Source organism: Apteryx mantelli, chromosome 13 (genome assembly GCF_036417845.1).
Source record: "Apteryx mantelli isolate bAptMan1 chromosome 13, bAptMan1.hap1, whole genome shotgun sequence".
Taxonomy (NCBI): domain Eukaryota; kingdom Metazoa; phylum Chordata; class Aves; order Apterygiformes; family Apterygidae; genus Apteryx; species Apteryx mantelli.
The window spans coordinates 2,548,980-2,573,232 of NC_089990.1; the positions used below are offsets into that span (position 1 = coordinate 2,548,980).

The 24,253-nt window shown below is 43.1% G+C and overlaps 1 protein-coding gene across 1 annotated transcript; it reads left to right on the forward strand.

Annotated features, from left to right (window-relative positions):
* The first annotated feature begins 1,508 nt into the window (after positions 1-1,508).
* Positions 1,509-2,741, forward strand: TENT5D (terminal nucleotidyltransferase 5D). The gene has a single exon (XM_013954850.2). It carries the CDS (start codon positions 1,509-1,511, stop codon positions 2,682-2,684), a length of 1,176 nt encoding a protein of 391 aa, XP_013810304.1. The 3' UTR covers positions 2,685-2,741.
* Positions 2,742-24,253: the final 21,512 nt, after the last annotated feature.

Here is a 24,253-nt window from a genome sequence, read left to right on the forward strand (position 1 = left end):
TTCCAGCAAAGTGCAGGTTATATACTGGATTACAAACTGGAAGCAAATTAAAAAAAAAAAAGTTTATCTAGGTCTACTTGTAAATTAATTATGTTCTTGACGACTTCACTGGCTTTTTTCCTAGGACATTTTCCTTACTTGTCAAAGATGAAGGCGTTATTTCAGCACAGGGTTCTTAGGGTTGATCCTGAGACATTTCTCAGCCATTAATGGTGAGGCTCTGAACTCACAAAGCCCTCCGAACAGTTCCAGTTCTGTAACACGGACATTAATGTCAGGAGACAGTAATATTAAAATATGCATCTTTCAACACACCATTGGCATCTAATGCTCAACTATGTTTTTCTTTTTCATAGCTCCTTAAATGCACTTATTTACTTAATTACTGTAATCCCTCCTAATTATATAATTGTATGATTGTATTTAATTATATTCATAATATACATAAATAAAATTTTAAAATTAAAGCATTTAAATTCCCATTACAAAAAAATCATTAAAATAAAGTTTGTGTATGTTCATTTAGGAACATTTAAAAACCAATATTGTGGGGTTTGCAACATTTTTTTCACATTATAAAATTTAAATAAATAATCCATGCTAAGGTCTAACTGCCTGCTAAATATGATACGAAAATAAGATAATTTTAAACTGAGGAATTCTAAAGCCTGAACTTTATCCCATACCTTTTATAGGCATTTCTTTATAGGCCTTCTTGGGAGATTTTACTGTATCAGTGCAGACTGGAAGTGGTTTTGTTGTCCTCTGCCAACTATAACTTCCAGCATTGGTACACTCCTGTGGGAGACTTAGTTAGCTAGGAGAAAAAGATTTTGTCCTGAGAAATAATGTGGAAACAACTTAAGAATTATCAGACATCCAGTTCTTAAGCCATAAAAAGCAATATTAAGGGATGCACGCATGTAGATGAGCCCTACAGGCTAAAGTACATTCCAAGCATATCACTAGATCAATGGTGAGCGTGTTGCATCACTCTTGAGTTTTTTAAATAATTTCCTGGTCTTTCAGTAACTCTAGGTATGTAAGTCACTGAAGATAGAGGCAGATTTCCAGGCAGGACAAAAAGGATTTAATTTGCTCATTTTGCTCATTTTAGCTCTTCACTGTGAAATTTATTTGGAGTTTCATTATAACCACCAGGTATTTCATGTTATTAACCTTTGAGTAGTTTTAAATGAAATCTATATAGTTTACTACATTTACTTTGAGTCATGGATTATACAATAACACAATGGTTTCTCAGTAGGATTAAAATCCAACTACATTAAAATTCAATTAAGAACCTGTGACAAGTGCAGTGGTTGACTCAGACAGTTTTAACTTGTATTGTATTTCAGTGTAAAATGAACTGCTTTGTCACTGCACCGAGGAGGTAAGATACATATTTGTCATAACATCGTAGAATGTCAGGCGCTCTTGTATTTGAGCAAATTCTAACATTTTTCTCTTAATTTTTGTTTCTCCCTAGTTAGCCAACTGATTTCACAATGACTGAGGGCTTAGACCACAGATTCAGTAGTCTCACCTGGGATCAGATTAAAATTCTGGATCAAGTATTAACTGAGATAATACCCATTCATGGAAGAGGAAATTTTCCAACACTGGAAGTAAAACCCAAGGATATCATTCGTGTGGTAAAGGAACAGCTCATCGAAAAGCAAATCAATGTTCGAGATATCCGCCTGAACGGTTCAACAGCTAGTCACATCCTAGTAAAGCAGAATGGAACGAGTTATAAGGACCTCGACATCATTTTTGGTGTTGAACTTCCAAGTGAACTCGAATTCCAGATCGTTAAAGAGGCAGTCCTAAATTGCCTGTTGGACTTTTTGCCAAAATGTGTTAATAAAGAAAAAATCACTGCTCAGACCATGAAAGATGCCTATGTACAGAAGATGGTCAAAGTCTCCACTGACCACGATCGCTGGAGTCTCATCTCACTGTCAAACAACAGTGGCAAGAACGTAGAATTAAAATTTGTTAACTCGCTCAGACGGCAGTTTGAGTTTAGTGTCGACTCCTTCCAAATAATCCTGGACTCCATATTAAGTGTTTACAGAGAAACAGACTGCAAACTGACAGAAGACTCCCACCCCACGGTTATTGCAGAGAGCATGTATGGAGACTTCAATGAAGCAATGGACCACTTAAAGTACAAACTTATTTCCACCAGGAACCCTGAGGAAATCAGAGGAGGCGGCCTTCTGAAGTACAGCAATCTCCTGGTTCGTGACTTTAAGCCAGCAGATGAGGCTGAAATTAAATCTCTGGAACGTTATATGTGTTCCAGGTTCTTCATTGATTTTCCAGATGTTGCTGAGCAGCAGAGGAAAATTGAGTCATATCTGCGCAACCACTTCATTGGGGAAGAAAAAAGCAAGTATGACTACTTGATGACTCTGCACGGAGTTGTAAATGAGAGCACAGTCTGTCTCATGGGACACGAACGAAGACAAACTCTGAATATGATTACAATTCTGGCTTTAAAAGTACTTGGAGAACAAAACATCATCCCAAACGCAGCCAATGTAACGTGCTACTATCAGCCTGCTCCGTATATCAGTGACAGAAACTTCAGCAATTATTACATTGCTCATGGACAACCACCTATCATCTACCAGCCATACCCATTTCACATACCGATGCAAAGTGGCATGGTTTAGTAACGCAGTAGCTTCCTCAGCACTTACACCCCTCTCTCTTCCTAGTTCTCTCCGTAATAAAGGCCTCATTAAAACACGTTTTATCATCACTTTTGATTTCAGGACTTATTTTTGTGCAAGTTGCCAATGTTACTTGGTTGGTCAATGTTGAAATCACCATTAAGCAGATCACGAAATAAGTAAGATTGCTATCATTATTCCTGATGTATTTATATCCCTAAATGTGTTTGGGCTGACTTGTCTTTTGGACAAAAAGAGATGGATGTAAATTATTCTGATTTTATAAGATGAAATGCACTAAGTTCTAGATTCTAAAAAATTCTTAAGCAAAATTTAAATAATGAAAATGAAAAATTAAGCCAATAAAATACCTCTCAGTAGAAACGCCTGATTTTAAAAATGATAGTGTTCTGGGTACATTGAACTGGCAGGATCATGCATCAGTTATATCCATTCAGTTCCAGCAAAATTTATTTTCAGCACATTTTGAAAATATGCATTGATTGACTGTCCCTTGGTAGACTGAGCTCTGCTCTGTAGGCTCTTGCCTGATCACTTTTCAACTCCCATTAGAGACTTGAGGTCACAGACCTCGCTGGAGTACTGCTCAGTGCCGCTTAGCAGAAACCATCCCTACCGAGAGCAAACTCAGCATTTTCTGAGTATCCAAAATTTCCACTGATCTGAGTGAGATTTGGCTGCTTAAGTAATGCGGTGTTGGACCCCAGGATCTGACTCAGAGATGGTGAAAGTTCTATGAGCTGTAGCTATTCTGATTAAATTTATCCTGAACAACAAGGTAATAGAACGACAAAGGTGGAAATTGAGCACCTAGGGGCTTGCTTTCTATTGTTAATTTGTTATTAATCAGAGATGCTTAAGTGCATAATAAATGGAGTGAGGAAAGAAAAAACACAACAAAGCTGAGGGACGCGTTATATTTAAGTGAATTAAGACAAATTCTTAGCAGGGGCATTTGAAAAAATGTTTTGTACTAGCGATGTCCTGTATATGTTTAGATATCTGCACACATACGCTAGTAGCAAATGAAAAATCTCTCTTATGATCAGGAAGTAAAACATTAGTTACAAGCTTTTGTGTGTGTGTGTGTGTGTGTGTGTGTGTGTGTGTGTGTGTTTACCAAAGATAAGTTTTAAACCGTGTCACATAAGTGCCTCTCTGTGCCGGTTGTTCCACGAAAGCTGTAATGCAGCCTGCAATCATCATGCTAGACAGCTCCTGAATTAGAAAAGGGTACGTGAAATATGTGCCCTTGGTTCCCCACCTAAAGGGTAACAAAGCCTGAAGTCAGAGATTTGCACCGTTTCCTTCAGCACGTGCAGGTTTGGGGCTGACGGGTCCGAGGCTGATCCCCCCGAAGCTCCTGCCCGTCAGGTGCTGAATACGGTGCAACGAGGTAGAACAGCAATGAAAAGACATTTTTAATGGATGGGGCTGTAAAATCGAAACAGTCAACTGGAAAGACGAACAATAGATTTTCCTTATTTCTGATGCTTAACGTGTCATATTAGGAATTCATTACTGGTACATCGTTTTATATCCTGATCATGATTTTTCAGAATATTGGCTACATTTTATCTATTTACAGACGGGTATCAGGTCTTAGAAATTTATGCTACTTAGAAACATGCTTGATTTATTTGACACAGGAATGTGTTACATACAATATTTTAAGTCTAACGTTTCTCAGATTTCTAAGGTCTATGGTGACCTACTTGCCAGTGAAATGTAGCTTTCCTTTACCCCGTTATATGCCTGTACAGTAGAACAAAGAGCTTTCTACAGCCAACTTTGCTGGTCGTCATCATTTAAGTCAACCTCCTTCTGTAAAATATAATGCAAAAATATAGTGCAGAATAATGTATGAGAAATGTTTGTACAACTTAAGAAGGGTATACTAATCTACTTGGAAGGAAATTCATTTTTGTGATGTCTTTGATGAATATAGTAAATTCTATTATTTTTGCTGATTTTCAAATATGTCCAAATATGTTCCTTGTCTAAGGGCACACTTTATTTCACTCCCACGAGTATCTTCCCTTTATTTAATAAAATAGGCAATTCTAATTTCTATGTTATCAAGTATGGTAACACTATACTTACATTTAAGCACTTTTAGGAAATTCCCCCTGTCCGAAACAAAACGGAGCGAAATGTGGTGGAATGTTTTTTTAAATTGAGCTGTTTAGATTAAAACGGAACCTTTAAATTTAGTTTGCTATTTGCCAAAATAAATAGCACTGTGAAAGTCCGTAAGAGCCTTACGGAGATTACGGCCTGCTAACGCCTGTGCTTTGCCACCTGGCCCGTGCGATCTGCAGGGCTGAGGAGCCGAAAGCTGGGTCGTGCACCGCCGGGACTTTCAAATGGGTCCATGGGAGTTAGGCATCCACATGCCTCAAATTCCAGTCGGAATTGGGCCCCTAAACTCCCTAAATTTGTTTGAAAGTCTGAGTCCACCTGCATTGACGTTGCAGAGCTGAGAACTTAACGTAATGTAGCTACAGCAACTTATTACCAGGAAACCTCCTAGTTTCCCTGTTTCCTCTCCTCCACTCCCAGTTTCCTTGCTGCTAGGTGGGGAAATGGGGTGACCGTCTCAAGAACCAGAAAACAGGTCTGCCAAGGAAGGACCATTTTCCACATATCCTGTAAATCCATTGCACCATTACCTGCAGAAATATTTCAAAAAAAAAATTTTTTTTTTTTTTTTTTACTGACAAGTAGAAACTTGTATCACTCTGTAAAACAGACCATAATTCTCTTTTTGAATCAGACGCTGCAAAATGTATCTGTAATGATGAACTGGCTCTGGATGTGTATAAACCAGCCTGTCCGCTTGTACAGCAACTGTGCATTTAAATATATATTTCATTTTGTTACATCTCTGTTTCTACATCCAGGTTAGATACGGAAGGACTCAGCCAAAGTCCACGGTGTTAGTGGGAAGAATCCTCCTGACTCTGATGGGCTTTGAGTGAGACCTTGGGAAAGAGTAAAGTACCTACAGGTAAAGGTACAACAACGTCAATATGCAAAAATGTCTCAGGTATAAATAAACCCTTTACATTTATTGAAAAAGGTCTTGTATTTCTTACCTAGAGGTAGTTCAATTTTGAAGGTTAAGTGAGGTTTATGATTTTATATATACTTATATATATAAAATCTCACAGATCTACACATACACCGACAATTAACAAAATCTAATGTTTTTAAATATTTCCTTCCAAATGCTATATTGATACCTAGCAGCAGTATTGGACCTGGAGATTTTTTTAAGGTAGTAATGATTCTGTAAAATAATATTAAAATGGGGACGCAGTTGTATGGACTGCTGCTAGCAAAACACTGATATCAATATTTAAGATGAAATACTGTAACCTCTTCTCCAGTTATTATCTATTTTACTATGTGCAGACATAAATCTACAAAGAATTAATTGAGAGACTTTTTCAGTACCAGTATCCTAAGCTTCATGTTTACATTATATCTTATTGTTACAATCTGTTTAATAATTATAATATCTGGAAGTTGTAATGTTGATTTTATTTAATCATATAAAACTTCTTAAGGTTTACAGTTTAAAGTAATCTAATGTTGTCAGGACTTAAGTGTTAAAGTTTGAAGTGCTTTCCTAAAAAATGTCATTTGAATTTTGTGTTATATTGTAAAAGGTCCACTTGAAGCATATTCTTTCTGGTAGTTCCTTTAAAATGTAATTTGTGAGCTTTATACTCAACATATTACAAAGGTTTTTGCAATGGATAAAAGAAATGTGAAATTGTCCTCAGTCAAGATGTTATATTGTCTGTTGTGTTACACTGATCCTACAGATCTGTAAAAATAATGGGTCTGATTTACCACTGTGTCACTCCAATTTTCTAACTGTGTAATTTGACTGATGGTAGAGGAATTGCATCAACATAAATTTGAAGTTATACAGTACTGTACTCGAGAGGCTTTTTAGAAATATCTGGAGAAAGGACAGCAAAGAAGGGTTAGGCAGTTCAGCACGACCAGCGTTCTTACAGAGCAGGGTTTGTTTGATATGTTTTTCTACTAAAATAAATAAATGGAAGGGTATTCAGCAACAAAGCTGTTACAGATAGTAGTTCACTTACTGTGCCATCTAAAGCTGTTGAAAAATATTGTGATGCTAAAATGTGTATTAATCACACAAATTTGTAGGTCATTAGTCTGCAGTGTTGACTAGTGCCTTTGGGTATTTGGGGAGCGATCATTAAAACAACTTTCTTGTTTAACGTACGGTTGGCTTGTAATACATTCATTATTCTGGTTAGACGTCAATTCTAGCACGCAGACTCCTTCCTGGGGTGTCCAGAAGCCAAAATGGCACATTAGAACTGCAAGAGCGTTGAAGAGTCAATTATGGTTAGTTAGGTCAATAAACCACAAACTCAAATTTACCACGGAACCACAATCAAAACTACATTTAAGTTTACGACTCATCAGATCCTTATGAATGTCTCTGATACATTTCAATGGCTCTATACTAGTTTGTCAGATGAGCTTCTGTTGGATATTCACATTTCAAGTGCCTCGATATATATTTATATAATAAAAACATGACTGTCTGCTGCGTAAATAAAATGAATACTTAAACTGACAAATTATTTGACTTTACATATGCCTAAAAATACATTCTACCCACTCTGAAAGCACGTTCACGTAAATCTAAACACGAACGTATCCCTGCTCTAGCACTGCTGTGGAGTGTGACCACGGACCTTTACGGCCGTTGGGTCACGTCAGAGGAACACCTGTAAAGTCTGAATTGCCAGTAGGACAACAGAGCCGCATTTATTACATTTTGGAGGGTTTTTTGCTTGCTTGTTTGGGTTTTATATTTTTCCTTTTGTTTGGGGTCTTGTTTATATTTGTTCTGCTTGCTCTTTTCTTGAGCTCCTAATGCACATCATGAGCCGCTAGCATAGAATTTAATTGCCATTTTATCGAAGGGGGACGTACAGAGCTGCTGTGTTGGCATTTACAGAGATCCCTCACAAAATAACCTTCAGCCAGGTTCACGTAGCGCATGGCAGGTGCAGACGTGTTCTGTGGAGACCAGGATCATGAGCTGGATTTTGGACTATTGATTATTAATTCAATCATACTTTACAAAAAGAAGCAAGGCAATAGCGCTCTTTCTTCCAATATTAGATCGTACAGACCCATAGATAAATCGGTTTCTTCCACCCGTTCATGCTGAAGCAGACCTCCTCTGCCGGCTCCCGGGGTCCAGCGGCAGCATCGCCCCTCTCTGCAGCCCGGCTGCCGTGTTTTGGGAAGGGGCCTGGGCCCACAGGTCTTCCCGCTCTCTTTGCATCCAGCCTGGCCCAGCTCTGGGCCCCTCCGCAGGTTTGGGAGCGGAGACCCTCCGGCCCTTCCTCGGGGAGGAAGCCAGTGCTGGAAGGACCCTCTCACCGGTAACTGCAAAGAGCCGCTGGTGGCTTCGGAAGAGGAACATAGGTCTCTCCTTGCAGCGGTCATCCATCATCAGAAGGGCAATAAATTGTTTCCTATTTTCTCACCTCTCGGTGGCTCACAGCTGAGCGGGATGAAGATGACGGAGGATTTAGCCCAGTGTGAGAGCTCAGAAATTCCTGACTTGGGCATTTATTGCATTTTATCCTATTGCGGTGTTGGTTGGCCATGCAATGACGAAAAACACAGATGTGGTTCGCATACAGCAAAGATCCCGCTGTTTTTGGAAACAGGGAGCAAAAGTCCCATGGACTCGTATGTGCCAGGAGCCCGAAGATGTGCAGGGAGGCTCTGTGCCCTGGTGCGGCAATTTCGAGCTGTTCCCAGAAAGCCCCTTTAGGAAAAGCAAAACAGCATGCTTTCGTTTGGGGAAAAATCTGTAGCTCTCCTCTCTGCTTCGGTGACGCTTATAAATCAACTCAAAACAGTCTTTAACACTTTATCATTTTACCACTGTGCTTAAGAAGCGCGTGGATGTGTGCGGCGTGGGCGTCCCCGCTGCAGGGAAGGCACGCAGGCTTGCTCGGCGCTTCGGCACGTCGCCCCGGCGCTTTTCCGAGCTGCAAGTGCGGCAGGACACGGAGAGATCGGGAGGGACCAGGAAGTCCTTCTTTTTTTTTTTTTTTTTACGTTTATGATTAGACTTTCCCAAAACATGTTCTTTCGCCTGTTTTTCATAGAGGAATGGAGAAACTTTTGTGAAAGTCTCCACCTTCTCATTTTTTTTTAACCAGAAAGAAACATTTCACCATAATTTATTTTCCTGACCATTTCTATTGTATAACCAGATTTTTAATAATCAGCCTCTTAAACACTATTGAAAAGAGAAGTGGGAAATGGGAAAGCAGCCCACTTAAGTGTTTTTCTTTCCTTTGAATATTCATTAGATATTTTCCCAAGGAATTTGAGAGCTAGGGTAATATCTGAAGGTAACAGAGGGCCGTTTTGTTTCCCAGTCCTCGCCTCCCCCCCATTTTTTATATTCCATCAGTCTCCATCATTAAATACTATTTCATAAGCAAGTGATTTCCTTCTAGCCAGCTGCTTCCATATTCAGCTCCATTTCATCTTGTACCATCGCAGAACCCGTGTTTCTGAAATCACAATTAGTTACCATGGAAAGCAATTCAATAGCGTAATAAATACAGTCTCAGGCCGCTCACTCAGCTATGTACTACCAAAGGGAAAAAAAGAAAAAACCCTCCCGAGAGCCGGGTCCAGCTCACGTGCACGCGTACTTGTGGGCAAGCGTGTGCTTGTACGTGCACACCCCAGTGCAAATTTTTACCATTTTCTGGGCGTATTGCAGCATGGAGGCGCCCACCTCCCCATCGTGCCCCTCGTCGCCTGCAGCATCGGCACCCTCCTGCGGACGCCGGGTCGCCTCGCGCGTGGGCGGCTTTGCTCGCCGGAGGAGGCAGGGACGTGACATCGCCCCTACGTTCGCAGGGCCGGGAGCGCTCCCGATGGCACCGGACCTTCCCTTCTCCTTGCTCTTCTGCTCTCTTGGCCGTTCCCGGCCGCCGCCGCCGTCTCCAGCTGTGCCCCGGGTGACGGCGGAGCCTTTTGGCAGGATGGCGCAGGCCCCGGCTGCACCAGCTGCGGCCCTTCACGAGGTGCTAACGCAGCCTGGCAAACCAGCCCGATATTGTACTGCTCTTTATTAAGTCAACCCGTTGGACGCTACTGCAGCGTTCGTGCCATTTACGCCGATAATTTCTTCCTCCAGTGTTTTATTGGCTCCTGACATTTTCCAGACAATAGGCAGAAATTGCATCTCATAGTTTTGCCTAAAGGATAAAAAATGATGTTTAAACGTATCTCTTTTTATTGTACTGCCTGCTTATCCTTGGCAGTTCCCAGGTAATGAAATCTTCCAGTAAGGAGTCTGGATTCATTACCTGCTCTGAATGGTTTATATACCCCATCAGATAGGAGCAAAGAGCTGTGAACTTCTCATATTAAAGCACAAATAACTTGTTATGCTTCTTTAGCAGTTGATTAAACTGTAAGTTATGGTCAGGACACTTAGTCATGTTTCCAATCAAAAGAGGCAAAGAGACGGCTTTAAAACATCGTGTTGCCGTTGTAGCGTACAAGAGCATGTGATAAACAGAGCTGCTCTAATGCTGAACTCTAAATAATTTATTCCACTGATTACCCCTTTTATTAAATAATGCATTTGGTCAATCAGTTTCTCAGCTCTAACTATAGAAAACAACATCATCGATCAGTCTTCACGTCAGATGTGCCAGCCAGGCAGCAAGCGTGTACTTAATATGTATTTCGTTAATGCTGTACAAATAGAAATATCTAAATGTATGTTCAAGCGCTTCCCTGAATTGAAATGTGGAGAATCTGCCGCGGTTTCCAAGTAGAGCCGTAACAAGAAACCTGATCATCATCCAAGAGCCAAGCAAAACTCTTGGGAGAAGCACATTTTAGGTACAAGTTTGGCTGTCCTTGGAGTCAGTAAGGATATTAACAGCCAGATTACAAAGCAGAGCTATAAAAACATAATAAAACCAAAAATATTCTAAAAACACTGTGGCAGGAGGCTGGGCTGAGCGCCCCGCTCTTGCACCCAGCCAGCGCTGGGGTTATTTTCCCGGGTGTTTTCAGGCCGGGGCAGCTTTCCCGCACACCACCGGAGCAGCGGCGGGTCAGCTCCCTGCTCCGATACCTGCCGACATCCAAAAACCATAAATTAAATTAAAAAGCTTAGATGCACTTGGTAAGAGGTAGAAGGGAAACATTTCAGGTCTTCCCTCAAGGCTCTTTCCTTTACGTTTTTAATAACAGCGTTGAACAGTTGGCAGTGATCAAAACAAAGGCACATTTAGAGCAACAGCAAATTAGCAGCAGGACTATTGCTGCTTCCTTTGTGTCCCTTACCAGGCTTTTCTGAACATGTCAAACTAAATGAAGACATTAATTTCAAATGCAATCAACTGCATAATAGGTTACAGACTTTTACGCTGGTGAATGGCATCGGAGCGCGTTTCCGCCGTTTACAGATCTCACCTAACGCCGCTTGGGTTTTCTCCTCGGACGGTTTTTCGGCAGGGCAGGGACCAGGAGCTGCTCGCAGACCAAAACCGGACAACGCGGGGGGCAGCGACACTTGCTGGGGCCATTCCCACCATCACAGAAACCAGAGGGCATTTGGGGGCATTTATTCCCCAAAGTTAGGCTCCCTTTCTGGGTGGTGTTAAAGCATACCAGCAATGCCTTTGATTTTGCTTTTTATTTTCCCCTCCACTGCTCCATGCAACCTGACCCTGACCATGCGCGTTCCCCGGCAAGCTCTGCCCTGCCGGCACCACCGGGACAGCGCCGGCGCGGCCACAGCTCCACGGGAAGGTGGCTGGGCCTTCGGAGCACCCTGAGGTTTTAATAATCCTCCTCGCCTGGCTGGATTTACCCGCCGCTGGCTCTGCCCGTGGGCTCCGCTCGCTCCTCTTCGTTGCGTGCCGCCAGCCCTCCTCCGAAAGGCGCTCCTGATGCTCCAGGCATCACTACGCTGTTTTAAACAAAACACGTGCAATTTGTGCCTCCGGACTGATACGTCATCACGAATGTTTCACGGTTACGATACCATGGGGAACCCGATCACACACGATGCAATCGAGCGTTTGGGAAATTTAAAAAACTCATCAGTCTATTGCATTAGTAATGTTAAATACCGGAATGCAAATAATCTAAGGATATTTTGACTTTCGCAGTGATTTTGACTTGAATCCAACAACGCATTAGTCAATACACGCTTGTGTTAAGAAACAGAAGAATAATCATTTATTTTTAGAAGATACGGCTGATTAATCAAATGCCGCTTTGGCAGCCGGGCCTCGTTACAGAGCCGATGGGAACGTGGTTGCTCTTCGAGGCTCGCGCGCGTTCTCGTCAAGCGACACACGCACCGAATACAAATCTGGTCGCTGCTTGGACGGAGGGGTAACGAGTTTAACCCATTTCCCTGTTATTGGATAAATCCATATGAGGAGTTATGAATAATTCTCTGTGCGGGCTCCTCCGGGGCATTGCCGAGGGCCGGGACAGGAGAAGCGCGTTGCCCGCGGCTCGTCCCCACCAGTGGTTGCTGCACCCGGCTGAACAGGCAGAGCTTTGGCGTCCCAGCCGATCATCGCTGGGAAAAATGATGCGGGAATGCCCGGTCATTGCTATTTCCAGCTCCGCATTGATGCAAACCTCCCGCACGCTGAATTCATCCAATGCCAAGGTGCAGGAAGTGGGAGGTTTTGTTAGATGGTCCATAATTAATGAGAGACCCCAAAGCTCCATTTTTTAAGCAGGCTGCAGAGTTTGGAAGCAGACTGGCTCCACTTGGGTGCTGTATAAAGCACTTGTCCAAAATCTTTCTCGGAGTACTCCAGGCAATTACAAAAACCTGGATATGACCTTCATGGCTGGAAGATACCTCCACCAGTCGCTTATTCTCAAGCCATGCTCTTGGAAACCAGCTGCCTATCAGCACTACCCGGAGCAGAGGACAAGTGGGCTCCATGTGCTTCCATGTAATGCTGAATGCTCAAGTAATTTGGCTATTTTTAAGTATCATTATTAGACCTGCCACTATTTTATTATTCATCCATTACTAAATGATTGTGCACTCTCTCCTTTAACTTTCTTCATCGATGGGCCGAGGCTTCCTGCAGTGTCAGCATGAAAATATAAGTATATCCACTGAAATGTCGCGTCCTGATAACCGTTGGAATATTTTTGGAGTTGGCGTTCTCCAAAGCAGTCGTTCTCTCAGAGAAAGGCTTTTGAGTTAAAATGACAGAGACAAATATGTGTGACGGGTACAGCATTTTCCTTTACACCTGTTTGAAAATAATACAGAATTTATTACTGTTTTTGCTCTGTTTGCTTTAATTTCATTAGGTTTTTAAATCATTTTAGAGGGCTGGCAACCAGTCAAAAGGATTGTCAGGTTATGACAGGTTTCCAAAAATCAGTGGAAAAGGCTAACACCGAACAATCTTAAACAAACAAATCCTAAACGAATCCGGAGGATGACGTCTGGTCTTCAGCCGCTGCCCCTTAGCGTTGCTTTGTTCCCGCTGTACATTGCAATGTCCAGTTTCAGCGCAGCAGACTGTTCGTACCGGGGGTTGATAAAGGTGCCTTTCCTTTGCCGATCCCCTTGTTTCCTGAACATAATCCACCTCCCTGAAACCGGAGTAGTAATCCCCTCCTCCGCTTGGGCGTATACTTTGAAAGAATAAAAAAAGTTACAGGTATTTTTGCTGCTTACTCACGGGTTTCTTGTGGACGTCTGGAGAGCTCTTCATGGCTTTGGGAGTCGCAAAGCAGCAAAACACGAGTGTGTGATTTCCTTGGCTGGTGCTGGAAGGGAAAGTCGTAGCTCATCAGCTGAGACCACTTTACTAGTCAAAATATTTGTTATTCAGGTCTGTCCACAAATGGGAATAAGCTATCCAGCTCTTCCTCAGCAAGCAGATCTCCACATGTGCCTTGGTGTACCAATAAAACCAATGCCACAATCCAATTTTTATTTACACAGATGCCTCCTTACTCTCAACTGAGGGTGAACAGAGGACTTGAAGTCGAGGTAATGTGGTTGTACTGTATAGGATTTAACTGTATAAGTAGCAGTTAAAGAGTCCTTGATCCAAATGAGAGTCCAAGCCTCACATCTGACCTGGACGGCTACACAACTAGCAACCGAAACACAGGTCACAGCAGCTCTGAGTGGTCCGTGGCAAGACGCTGCACTTTTACGGCGGTGGCTGGTTGCTTCTTTTGTTCTCCAAGTCTCATCCATGGAGACTTTCTCAAAGAGAATTTCCTAACTCTATCACCAAGTCCAATTGCATCTTTAACTTGACCTCCAATTAGCAATTCACAAGTGCAGAGTTATTCCAAATCACATTTGTGATCGCTATAAAAGCCAAAGTCATATCACGCTTCCAATGTCGAGAGCTGTAAATTGTGCATGTATAGGTTTCATGTGGTTCGGGCTAACGGTAATTGACTACAATTTTACAGCACAATACTTTCAGAGTAATTTTTCCAATTAAGCTGTAGGGCTCAATAAAAATATGTAAGAAGACCAGAGTAAATAAGAGAACAGTAAAGATAAAGTTTCAAATTTTTTTTTAATTATGGTTGCATCTTGGATATTGTAAAAGCCAATTCTAAAGCCACTGAGAATTATTAGAAATTCTTCCTTCAATATTAATGGGGTTTGGATCAGGCTCAGTCTTACACACATGTGTTTCTACTTTTCATTTAACATGAGTGGAAGATTTCAAGATTGCTTTTTATTTAAAGACGTGTATTCTTCTCCTCCTCTCTTCTCTTGACCTCCCTTTCGAAGCCTCCTTCTTGGCTATTTGTTAAAGCCAACACTGACGACCCTTTCATCTGCTCTGCCTTATGGAAATACCATGAGCGTGACTCGACCTGACTGCTGCAGGCCATTGCTTTTACCCCCTTAATAGAATTTGCTTGCTTAACTGTTAAAATGACGAGGTGGATGTGTGCATTTAATCAACCTGAAAATGAACTACGCAGCATTAATGGAGGTAGCGAAGCAAATGAATTAAACTGAGCCTTCCACTTAACAGAAAACCTAAATAACTAAAATTGAAAACAACCACCTCTCTGAAACAAGGCAAAACTAGTGGCCATGAGTGCCATCCTACTGCGGATGGAGTCTTTCCCAAACCTGTGCTTATTTAAAGCATGGACATACCCAAAACAAGGACTCTCAGGAAATCAGGAAGTTCCTGTTCCATGACAAATGCCAAATTTCTGAAACAAATCTGCAATTTAAAATGAAAACTACAGCTGTCAAAATGTAGAGTAGACGGGGATGAATACATTTCAAAGGTATCAGAAGTTGGGCTGAGGGGAACTGGGAGCCACAACTGTCATGAGCCCGGGATTTGGGATCCACGACCAGGAAACGGACCCTGAGGCATACGGCACGTGGGAGGTTGACTAAAACCATCAATCCAAAGACTCGACTCATCTGCTGGTGAGGTGAGCTGGCAAAACAGGCGGCTTTCCATTGGAAACCTGCTTCTGTTTTGCTTAGGAAGATTAAAACCACTATGTTTCTCTTTTTGACAAACAAATGGTTTTCACTGGAAAATCTGCTTCCCTCACCTGAGTCAGCTTCAGAGAAGTCTGGAGCTAAGAACTGAACTCGAGGCTTCTGCTCATGAATTCCTACAGGAAAAAGGTTGGTGAGCAAACTCTTGACACATGTACACACAAAATACCAGTGGAAAGCCAAGGAAGAAGGAACCCAGCCTACAGCTGGGGCCAAATTCAATTTTCCTCACTTCTGAATTTGGCCTTAGAGTCCCAGTACGAACTCCAGTTCCAGTAATTGGAAGCTTTCAAGATGGCAGACCCGCAACTGTAAAGTTAGTTTTCACTCATCCTCAACCTCCAACAGGCACAATTTGCTCTGATCAGATTCAAAACAGTCCTCTTTCGTATATTTATCAGGTCTCATTAAATTAACAGTTACCTGCATATTCTATCTATCAGAGCAGGATTTGGTAATCTTAGTTTTTCCGATTTGGGAGGCATAATGAAAATACTTTTGACATTTACATCTCCTGCACATTGACTATAAAAAAGGATCCCTCTAACTTGTTTCTATCATGGACAATAATTCTATGGAAATACTGCTGGACATTATTATTTATAGTGTTTTAGTCACCCTGGAAACAAACTAGATGCTACCAGACATGACTTTTAACACAGCTAATTATGTCATTAGTGTCAGTACCACTTAACAACTCGCATAAACCTTCCTAAGTCTAACACTGGAAATGTTGCTATGGAAATGACCCAGCTATGCGCCTTCGTTGATACATGCGCAAGATGATCTAATACTATGGCGAGGTCTAACAGGTTTATGCATTTGTGTCACTCTTCCACAGGCACATTTATTGGCTAATTTGGAAATACGGTGCACTTACGCAGTAACTTCAATAACTCCAAAGCTACATGAGGACCGTTGTCGCAGAAGCTGGAGACTAGTGTTTCTTTTTCCACCAGCTAACTAGTGACTATGCCACCGGTGACACCACTAAATATGCAGGAGTGAATTTATCTTGCGGAACAGAGAGAGCAACAAGTGAAAGCTGGATTTGCCAAGCTCAGGCTGCAGCACTGGGCCTTCAGGTTGCAGCGGCCGTCTGCAGAAGGACATGGACCACTGCCGAGCTGAGCAGATATGGGCCTGCGCTTCACAGGGGCAAACGCTTCTGCAGGAACTTTCCTTTTGCCTACACACAGTGCCACACTGGAAATGAGAGCTGCTTGCTATAGATGACTGTAGCTGTAATGTCCTTCAGATGTCTGCTTAGCTCTGCAAGCGTGCTTGCAGCAGTATTACACATCCAAATGTTTCCCCAGATGCTCTTTTGGATAAAATGATCTTGGATGCCTATACCCTGGAGGACACTGTAGTCTTAAAGTGGTGTGTCACGATGGAGAGACACTGCATAAGCTGTGTGTTGGAGATGGCAGATCTGCCATCCATCTTTGACTATTTTCCACCCCTCTCTTGGCTTTTCCCAACTCTTTTTAGGAGCTCAGCAGTGCTGGCCCGTGGCAGTGAGGACACTGCTCCCCAGGCATGCCAGACCAGCCACCTGGGAGAGGGTCAGCTGTGAAAGCTGCCTTGGCCCTCTCTGCCTGCACAGGGTCACCTGGAAGAAGGATTAACTAGTAGAATTAATTAAGTTTAGAAACTGAAGATATTTTATTATTAAACTATTACAACTCAATGAAACACCTTTCATGGACAGTTTTGGGTTAAAACTGCTCGGGTTAAAAAAAAAAAAATTCCTGATAAGTTCTGTACCTGCTCAAAATGCCATTTGGGGGACAATAAACCATTCATAAATTCAGTCAAATTTTATAAGCAATCTCTGCCAAAATGAAGAATTAGTCTGCCTCAAAACATTTCATGTTGAAATTCATACATGCAGTACTTCAGCCTTTCATTTCAAAACAATGCTTCCATCTCAAAATTTACTGGAGAATTCATTAAATGAAAGAAACCTGAGAGCACAGTGAAAGCTTTCCTTTCAGTTTGTCTAGGACATTCGGCTCAGTCCAAACTACGTCAGTCAGCATTTTTAGTCTTGTTCTCTGCTGACTCGGAGCGATTTGGAGGATATTTCCGCGGGAGTCCAAGCCATCCATCACCCAGCCACGACCCTCCAGCACCGTGGTGGCCAAGGCCCCGTCAGGGGACGTGACCACGCACAAGAGCCAAGTTCAATCCAAACGAGCTGCGAAGCAAGCCCAAGGGACTGCCGAGGTCGGGAAGCAGGACCACTGCTTTACACAATGCAGGGCTCCTCTTCTAGGAGAACCATATTTTAATATTAAAAACTTTCAAAAGTAGTGGTAAGGGTGGACTGTAGTGAGGAAGGTACAGAGAGAAAGGAAGGAAGGACAGATGGGTTATGCCTGCCAATTAGTACCGGTTTTGCTTTATTTCTCTCTCCTGCTTTACACCAGCTGTATGAGCTGCTGATTCATGAAAGCAAGAAATTGTCCAAGGGCTCATGCCTGGGCTGACTCTGCTGCCATTGACTTTGAGATGAGCAGCGTTAGCCCAAATGTCAAGCTCTTTGGAAAAATTAGCCTCCAGCAATAGGGAGAAAACACTCACTAGAAGTTAACGAGTGTAGCCTAAACGACCTCCTATGTATTTAATTCCACTCTATGCCATTTGCCCTGGAATGGAAGGGATCACCGCTCTTTAATTATGGCAAAAGTTGTAGTTTTATTCTTCTGAATTCATAATAACTTCTCTTATTTTTCCCTCAATTCTAAATACTTGGAGCCAAATAATTACTGATGGTGTTTCAGGAAGTTTAATGGCGTTATAACATCCCTCCCCCACCAAGAAAGTTGGCTTTCGTTTCTGAGTAACAAGCAACCAGCTATGTAATGAGTGAATAAATGATACTTGGGAAGAAATAAGTTATTAAATCCCTCTTCTGAAGGCTAAACACATCAGCTCTGCACAGTCTTATCAAGCCATTTTGCCTAAGGAATAATTTTTATGGATTGGCTGGTAAGTTTGAGACCATTTATCAAGTTTCAGCTATTACATAAAGTTGCTGTCACCAAGACCTTGCTACTTCTGAAAGTACGTACCAGGTGATACGTGCACTTTGACAAGCTGATTCCTCCTCCGTCATAAGAAGGGCAAGGAAGTGGCTGGAGCAGATGGGGGACCCCATCGGGGCTGGGAAGAGGGCTGGGCGCTGCGTTAGGCTGGCACTGGAGTCCGGCGGGTTTTACACTGTAAAAGTTTGAGGTTTCGTTCACCGCCAGCCCATTCCTTGGTGGCTGTTCTCCCAGCAGAAAGTGCACCGGGGAGCTCGGATTGCTGCCAGCTCCCTGCCTGCTCCCGCATGAATTTCCATGCACATTAGGAGATTTCCCTCCTATCAGTTTTGCTTCACAAATGATTATTTCACTAGAGGATTTACACATCTGCACAAAGCACGCAGAACGGACCATTAGCAGTGTCAGAATATGGGACTACATGCATTTTTTGTCAGGAAAACTACCAGTTTGTCCTCCCTGTGTTCCCAAACCACCACTGACTCTGTGCTCTCGTTGCAGATGCTGTTCACAGCCTCCCACAAGGATTTCCCTTGATGCATCCTGTGGCTTCAACTGTTTCATCCCATCAAAACCAACAAAGTAAGACTTTTCTAGGACAGGAAGTTGCAAAACAAACTGCATCATTTCAGGGAACATGTCCTCACTCCTCACGGCCCTCTGGCAAAGCATAGGGATTGCCTACATGGAAATTAACAACATAAATTATTTAATTTAGCTATCTCTCAGGGGCTGTTGTATGGAGTATGGAAACAAGAAGGAACCATCTGCAAAAGATGACCTGCAAGCCCATCTTTGCAGATGCTTGCAGAGCCAGCCATGGATCACAAGCACTCTGCTGTTTCAGACCTTTCGTTTAGGGTGACACAGAGAAAAGAGGAAGATAAGGGGCTGGATAGAAGAGTTAGGTGATGGCAAGAGTAAGAGATTCACAGACATTATTACTATGTTCCCATCCTTGAAGCTGGCCTGCTCCACTGGGTACCTTGGAAAAGTCACCTAACTTCTCAGTGCTTGGGTTCCCTAATAGCACAAGTAAAAACTTTACCTGTCTCCTGGTGGGTTATTTAAACTGGGGATCTTCTGGAGAGGACTGGGCAGCCTGGTCCTAGTGATCGGTTTTGGATAAAGCACCGTGATTTGCTTTCTCTCATTTGCAAATATTTCTTTTTTAAAGCAGAAATTTAAAAACAGCTCGTGAATCAGAGAAGTCAGTTTTAAAATAAGGAAAATGACTAAACGGACACTGAAAGCAGATTTATCTCTGCCCAGAAGTGATAAAACGCCAGAGTCTGGCGATGACGATTCTTCTCCTTAATACGTTTGCACCGAGCCATGGGCAGGGAAAGCCAGCGCAGGCAAATGCACCATCCAGCTCCCGGTCACCAGGAATGCCTCTGACGGCTGACTGCTTCGGCACTTTCCCAACGGGAATGTGTTTGCTTTGCTTTGGGAAAGATGAATAGCTTCACTGGCAGATGATAACCTACGTGGGCAGGATGTCTGGGGGCCTGTCACCGTTTGATAGCACTGCTTCACCACCAAAACGTCTGTTAGAGTCTTTAGGGGGGCGATATGTAAACCAGCGGAGAGAAAGATGTTATGGATGTGTGCCCAAAGTGCCAGGAATAAATCCAAGTGCCTGGTGGGTATTTTTCAACAAAAGACAAATGGTGTAATTCTGGAGAGGGTAGTAAGGAGTCATTCTTCAGGGAATTAGGATTTCACCGCAATGGTTTAACCACAATGCGATTTTATAGTCTTTTCACGGTGCTTGTATTTGTCTTCCTTGAGCTTAATACTGCACTTTTGAAACGTTTGCATTTTGTTTCCTGGGACGGGGCCTCCTCCGTGCCATCCACGCTGTATCACTAGCCGGCATGCGGAGACAATATCCGTGCCGGACGTTTTGCCAAATAAAGCAGCGGCACCGTGCAGCTGTGGGCCCTGCCTGCGGCAGTCGGGAGCGGTGGAGACCACAGCACCCGACGGACCTCGCTGCCATCCGTCGTGCATCCCACTGCGTCCTGTTAATGCCTGCGGCTCCTGGAGCTGAGGCAGCGGTGCTCGACGCGCCACACGGAGCGGCAGCAGCCATGCACATACCTCCAACGCTGGCTTTAAGATCTCTGAAGAACTGGAGACTCCTCTTATTGCTCTCTGCTGCAGCTGCTACTTGGGCTCAAGCAAAAAACACCTAGCGACTGGCAATATATCCTTTTCTTTGTTATAGATGAAACAATGCCAACGTGAATTGAACCTATTAATAAAAGGAAGCATGTGGCTTTTTTTGACTGGAAACATCTTATTTCAGTGGCTCCTGATACACCTCCTGGCCTCTGCCTTTTCAGAGCATTTGGCCCAAGCAGCCACCAAGACTTGCCGTTTCAGGCCAGACTGGATTGGGAGGGTCGTGCACATCCTCTTTCTGGGATTACTTATTTGACATTGTCCAACTCACCAGAAATGTCTGGAGCACTTAAAATGTAAGTCTGCAACAGACGATGTCACACCTCAGTCACAAGGCATCTACGAATAGGCGTAACTTCTCGGTCATGGGCAAACCATTTTCCATCTAATGCAGTCTTTGATTAACTTGTACGTGTGCTTCCCATCCCCAGAAAGTGTATTAATGGCTCAACATGATGTAGCTCCTCCTGAAAAGTGGTGCTTTAAATCTACTTATTCAGGAAATATTTGAATTTAGAGGCTGAGTAAACCGAGCCCATTTCCAGATGTCCAGAAGAAAGCCAAAAGGGAAAAGCTGCACGGGAAACACCCCGCCATTTCAGACTAGCTCCCTCCCCATGCATTTCACGGTGGTCAGGGCCAACTTTCCCTGGGCAACAAGTGTCTGTGGGCGCTTCGGCACACACCAGATGGGGCCCATCCTGCCTGCATGCGGAGAAAGTTGGAGGGATGGGAGGTTTTCCATGATTATTCCACTTGCCAGCATGTTCTTTAACTCCTCCTTGCAGCTCCCCTGAAGGTAGCGACAGGTCTCCAAGTCTTAAATAACACGGGCAGAGTCTCTTGCTCATTGGTGTCATTTTCCGTGCCGCTCTCAGACCTGCGCGCTGAACGAGCAAGGGTTACAATGTCATAGATTAAATCCAGTAAGCGCATTTCTTGGGACCTTTTTTAAAAGAAAGAGATAGGAGAGTGGGTGGTGTAAACCCGAAGGCGCTTCATAGGAGTCTCTCTGATGCTCACCGCTATCCCCTCAAGCAGAATCTGCCCCCCGAGGTGTTAATTATTTTGAAATTTAATCCAGCTGAAGAGCACCTGCTCGTAAGTAACAACAAGTCCCCCCGCATCCTGTTTACATCCCAACAGTGTACTTTGGTGGGAAAGAACATGAATCAATGACTGACTCACAATGTCTGATTTCTCAAATTTCATGCAGTTTTAGTTTTCCTTGTATTTTGCATTCAAATGCTTGTTCCTTTTACAACCTTCATTACACATTAGCAAGAATGCATGCAGACACAAATAGCTCTTGAATTTATAAATATGTTGCAATTGATGTATTTTATTTTACAATTATTGTGATAAACAAACGGCATATTTCAGTAACGCTTGAGTGTGCTCTGTAAGTAATGCCTCTCATTGTCCTTTAATTGTATGTATCTGGTAAATGAGCTTTAAAGGTTGTATTAGTATTCATTAGGCACAGGCTACCATACGTTTTCTGCAAAATGAATAAAATGTAAAACTGTTTCATCTGATCAGGACAGCGCTGCGTTGCAGCCCAGTGCGATGCACTTTTATCACAGGTATACATTATTGTTTCTTTGCAAACAAAGTCCAGTTACAAAGGTTACGAACTCACTATTTTTAGTTAATGGATGCGTAACGAACATAAGTGCGTGCATTTAGCAATTTTCTTACTAATATTTTCAGGCTACAGTCCTTCAGGAAGCAGGGCTCCAGCTCTTTAGTAGGTATAAGCTAACTTAGCTCAAAAAAAGTTAAGGAACCTCCGCTAATTTGTCATTAGCATTATATCTGCAGCAATGCCACAACTTCAGGCATCACGATGTCGTCATGCACAGATGAGAAAATAAACGGCAGAGGGGTCAGCTGCCGTTAGCCAGCTCCCGAACAAGGGCAAGGGGAAGCTCGGGCAGGAGCAGGCCCGTGTACACAGAGCGCCAGCGCAGCCACCCTGCCCGTCCCGAGAGGACCAGGCGCTCGGAGGAAACGTCCAGACAGGGAGATGCCTCGTCTCGGAGTTAGGGACAGCGGGCTACAGTCTCTGAAACTAAACTATCACCATTTATGTCGCCTTTTTGCTTTTTTTTAAATTAAATACATTTAAAGCAGTTTGCAAACCATTCTATTTTTGTTGGCTTTTAATACTTTGACAGATTAATAGCTGTTAGAGGTGTTATGAAAGTCCTCAGCAGTTTCCACTCCGTAAAATGACGTGGCTAAGTACGACCCCTTCCTTTCGACAGGTTCTCCCGCAGAGCCGCCACGCTGTCAGAGGTTCACCGGAGAGCTCAGATCTCAGGTGACACACACATCACGCGCTAATGAACCCCATCAAAGTTACAAGAACCTGGCTTTTGTGAGAAAAAAATAAAACAAACCGTAACAAAAAGCCCAGGACCAACTCCAAAAGTCCCGAGGACTTTATAAACCCACACATCCAGAGCCAAGAACATTTTTCCTAGCAAACTAACAAAAGCTTGATCTAATGAGTCACTGGGTGTTAGGGCTCACACAGCAGAAAACGCTTAAGCGGGTGGCTAACGTAAGCAGGGGCTTAAGTCGTTTGTGCAGACTGATGAAAATACCGCCCCCAGTGCAGCAATCAAGGCTGCAAACTAACTGCGTTATTTTGGAGAAGGACGATGCGCAGTAAATGAATGTACTTGATGAAATAAAGCAAACTCACTAGGCGCGTTGCCCGCCGACGCTCAGCCGTCGCGGGGCCCGCGGCGCCTCGTCCTGCCCTCCCGCGCTCCCCCTGTCCGCTATCGCCTCCGCCGTGCCTTGGCCGAGCAGGAGGCTCCGTTGCCTTTCAGGGTGTCGAATAAAGTAGTATTCAACGATTCATCTCCTTCCATAGCTCCTTGCATTCGTTCCACCATACCTACGTGAGCTTTTGCACCAAAGAGTTTCTCGCTAGCGGAGAAGAGCACGTGGCAGCAGTTGGAGGTGACGGACCACGGCGATGAAGCCTGCCTCCAGGACGGACGCGCTACTGAAAAAAGCCCCCAAGCCCCTATCCTAAAGGTGTTAGTTTAATAGATGATTTAAAAGAAAGAGAGCATGCACAGTAAGTTCTGCTTAGAGAGCTGGAGGATTTGGGCTGAGTTTGTTCTAGGTGCACTAACTCCACTCCGGGTGATTAACACTGCCCAGAAGTAAAAGATCTGTCGATCAGTTTGAGGAACAGAGAGTTAAATGAAAAATTAAAGAGGTCATAAAAGGCGTAAAGGTTGCAGAATGTATCAGTCTGCTTCCGACAAACATAAAAAATGACAGCGCGAAAGTGTATTAAAAAGCAACTCCGAATGAATCAGGAAAGCTATAAAAATCTCCATTAAAATAAAATGAATGCTAAGAAATTCAGAATATTACAGTTTTCATCTTGCTATGAAGGCTTCCCAAAAGGCCTATTAGAACAAGCCAGCACAGAAAATGCACAGAATATGTGTTCTAACTTAAAAAAGGCAACACTTGGAATAATGATATATCAGATGGTGAGAAAAGTTTATAACTGGAAGATTATATCTGGCAATAAAATAGCATGATAAAACCCAGAATTTAACACTCACTAGGAAGTTTACAATTATCTATACAATTTGCTTAAAGTGGGTAAAAATCCCCATCTTGTTAATATACATTGAAAAACTTCATTCGCCAAAACTGCT

Coding starts and splice junctions, on each gene's coding strand:
- TENT5D (XM_013954850.2), top strand. CDS start 1,509: ATGACTGAGGGCTTAGACCACAGATTCAGTAGTCTCACCTGGGATCAG.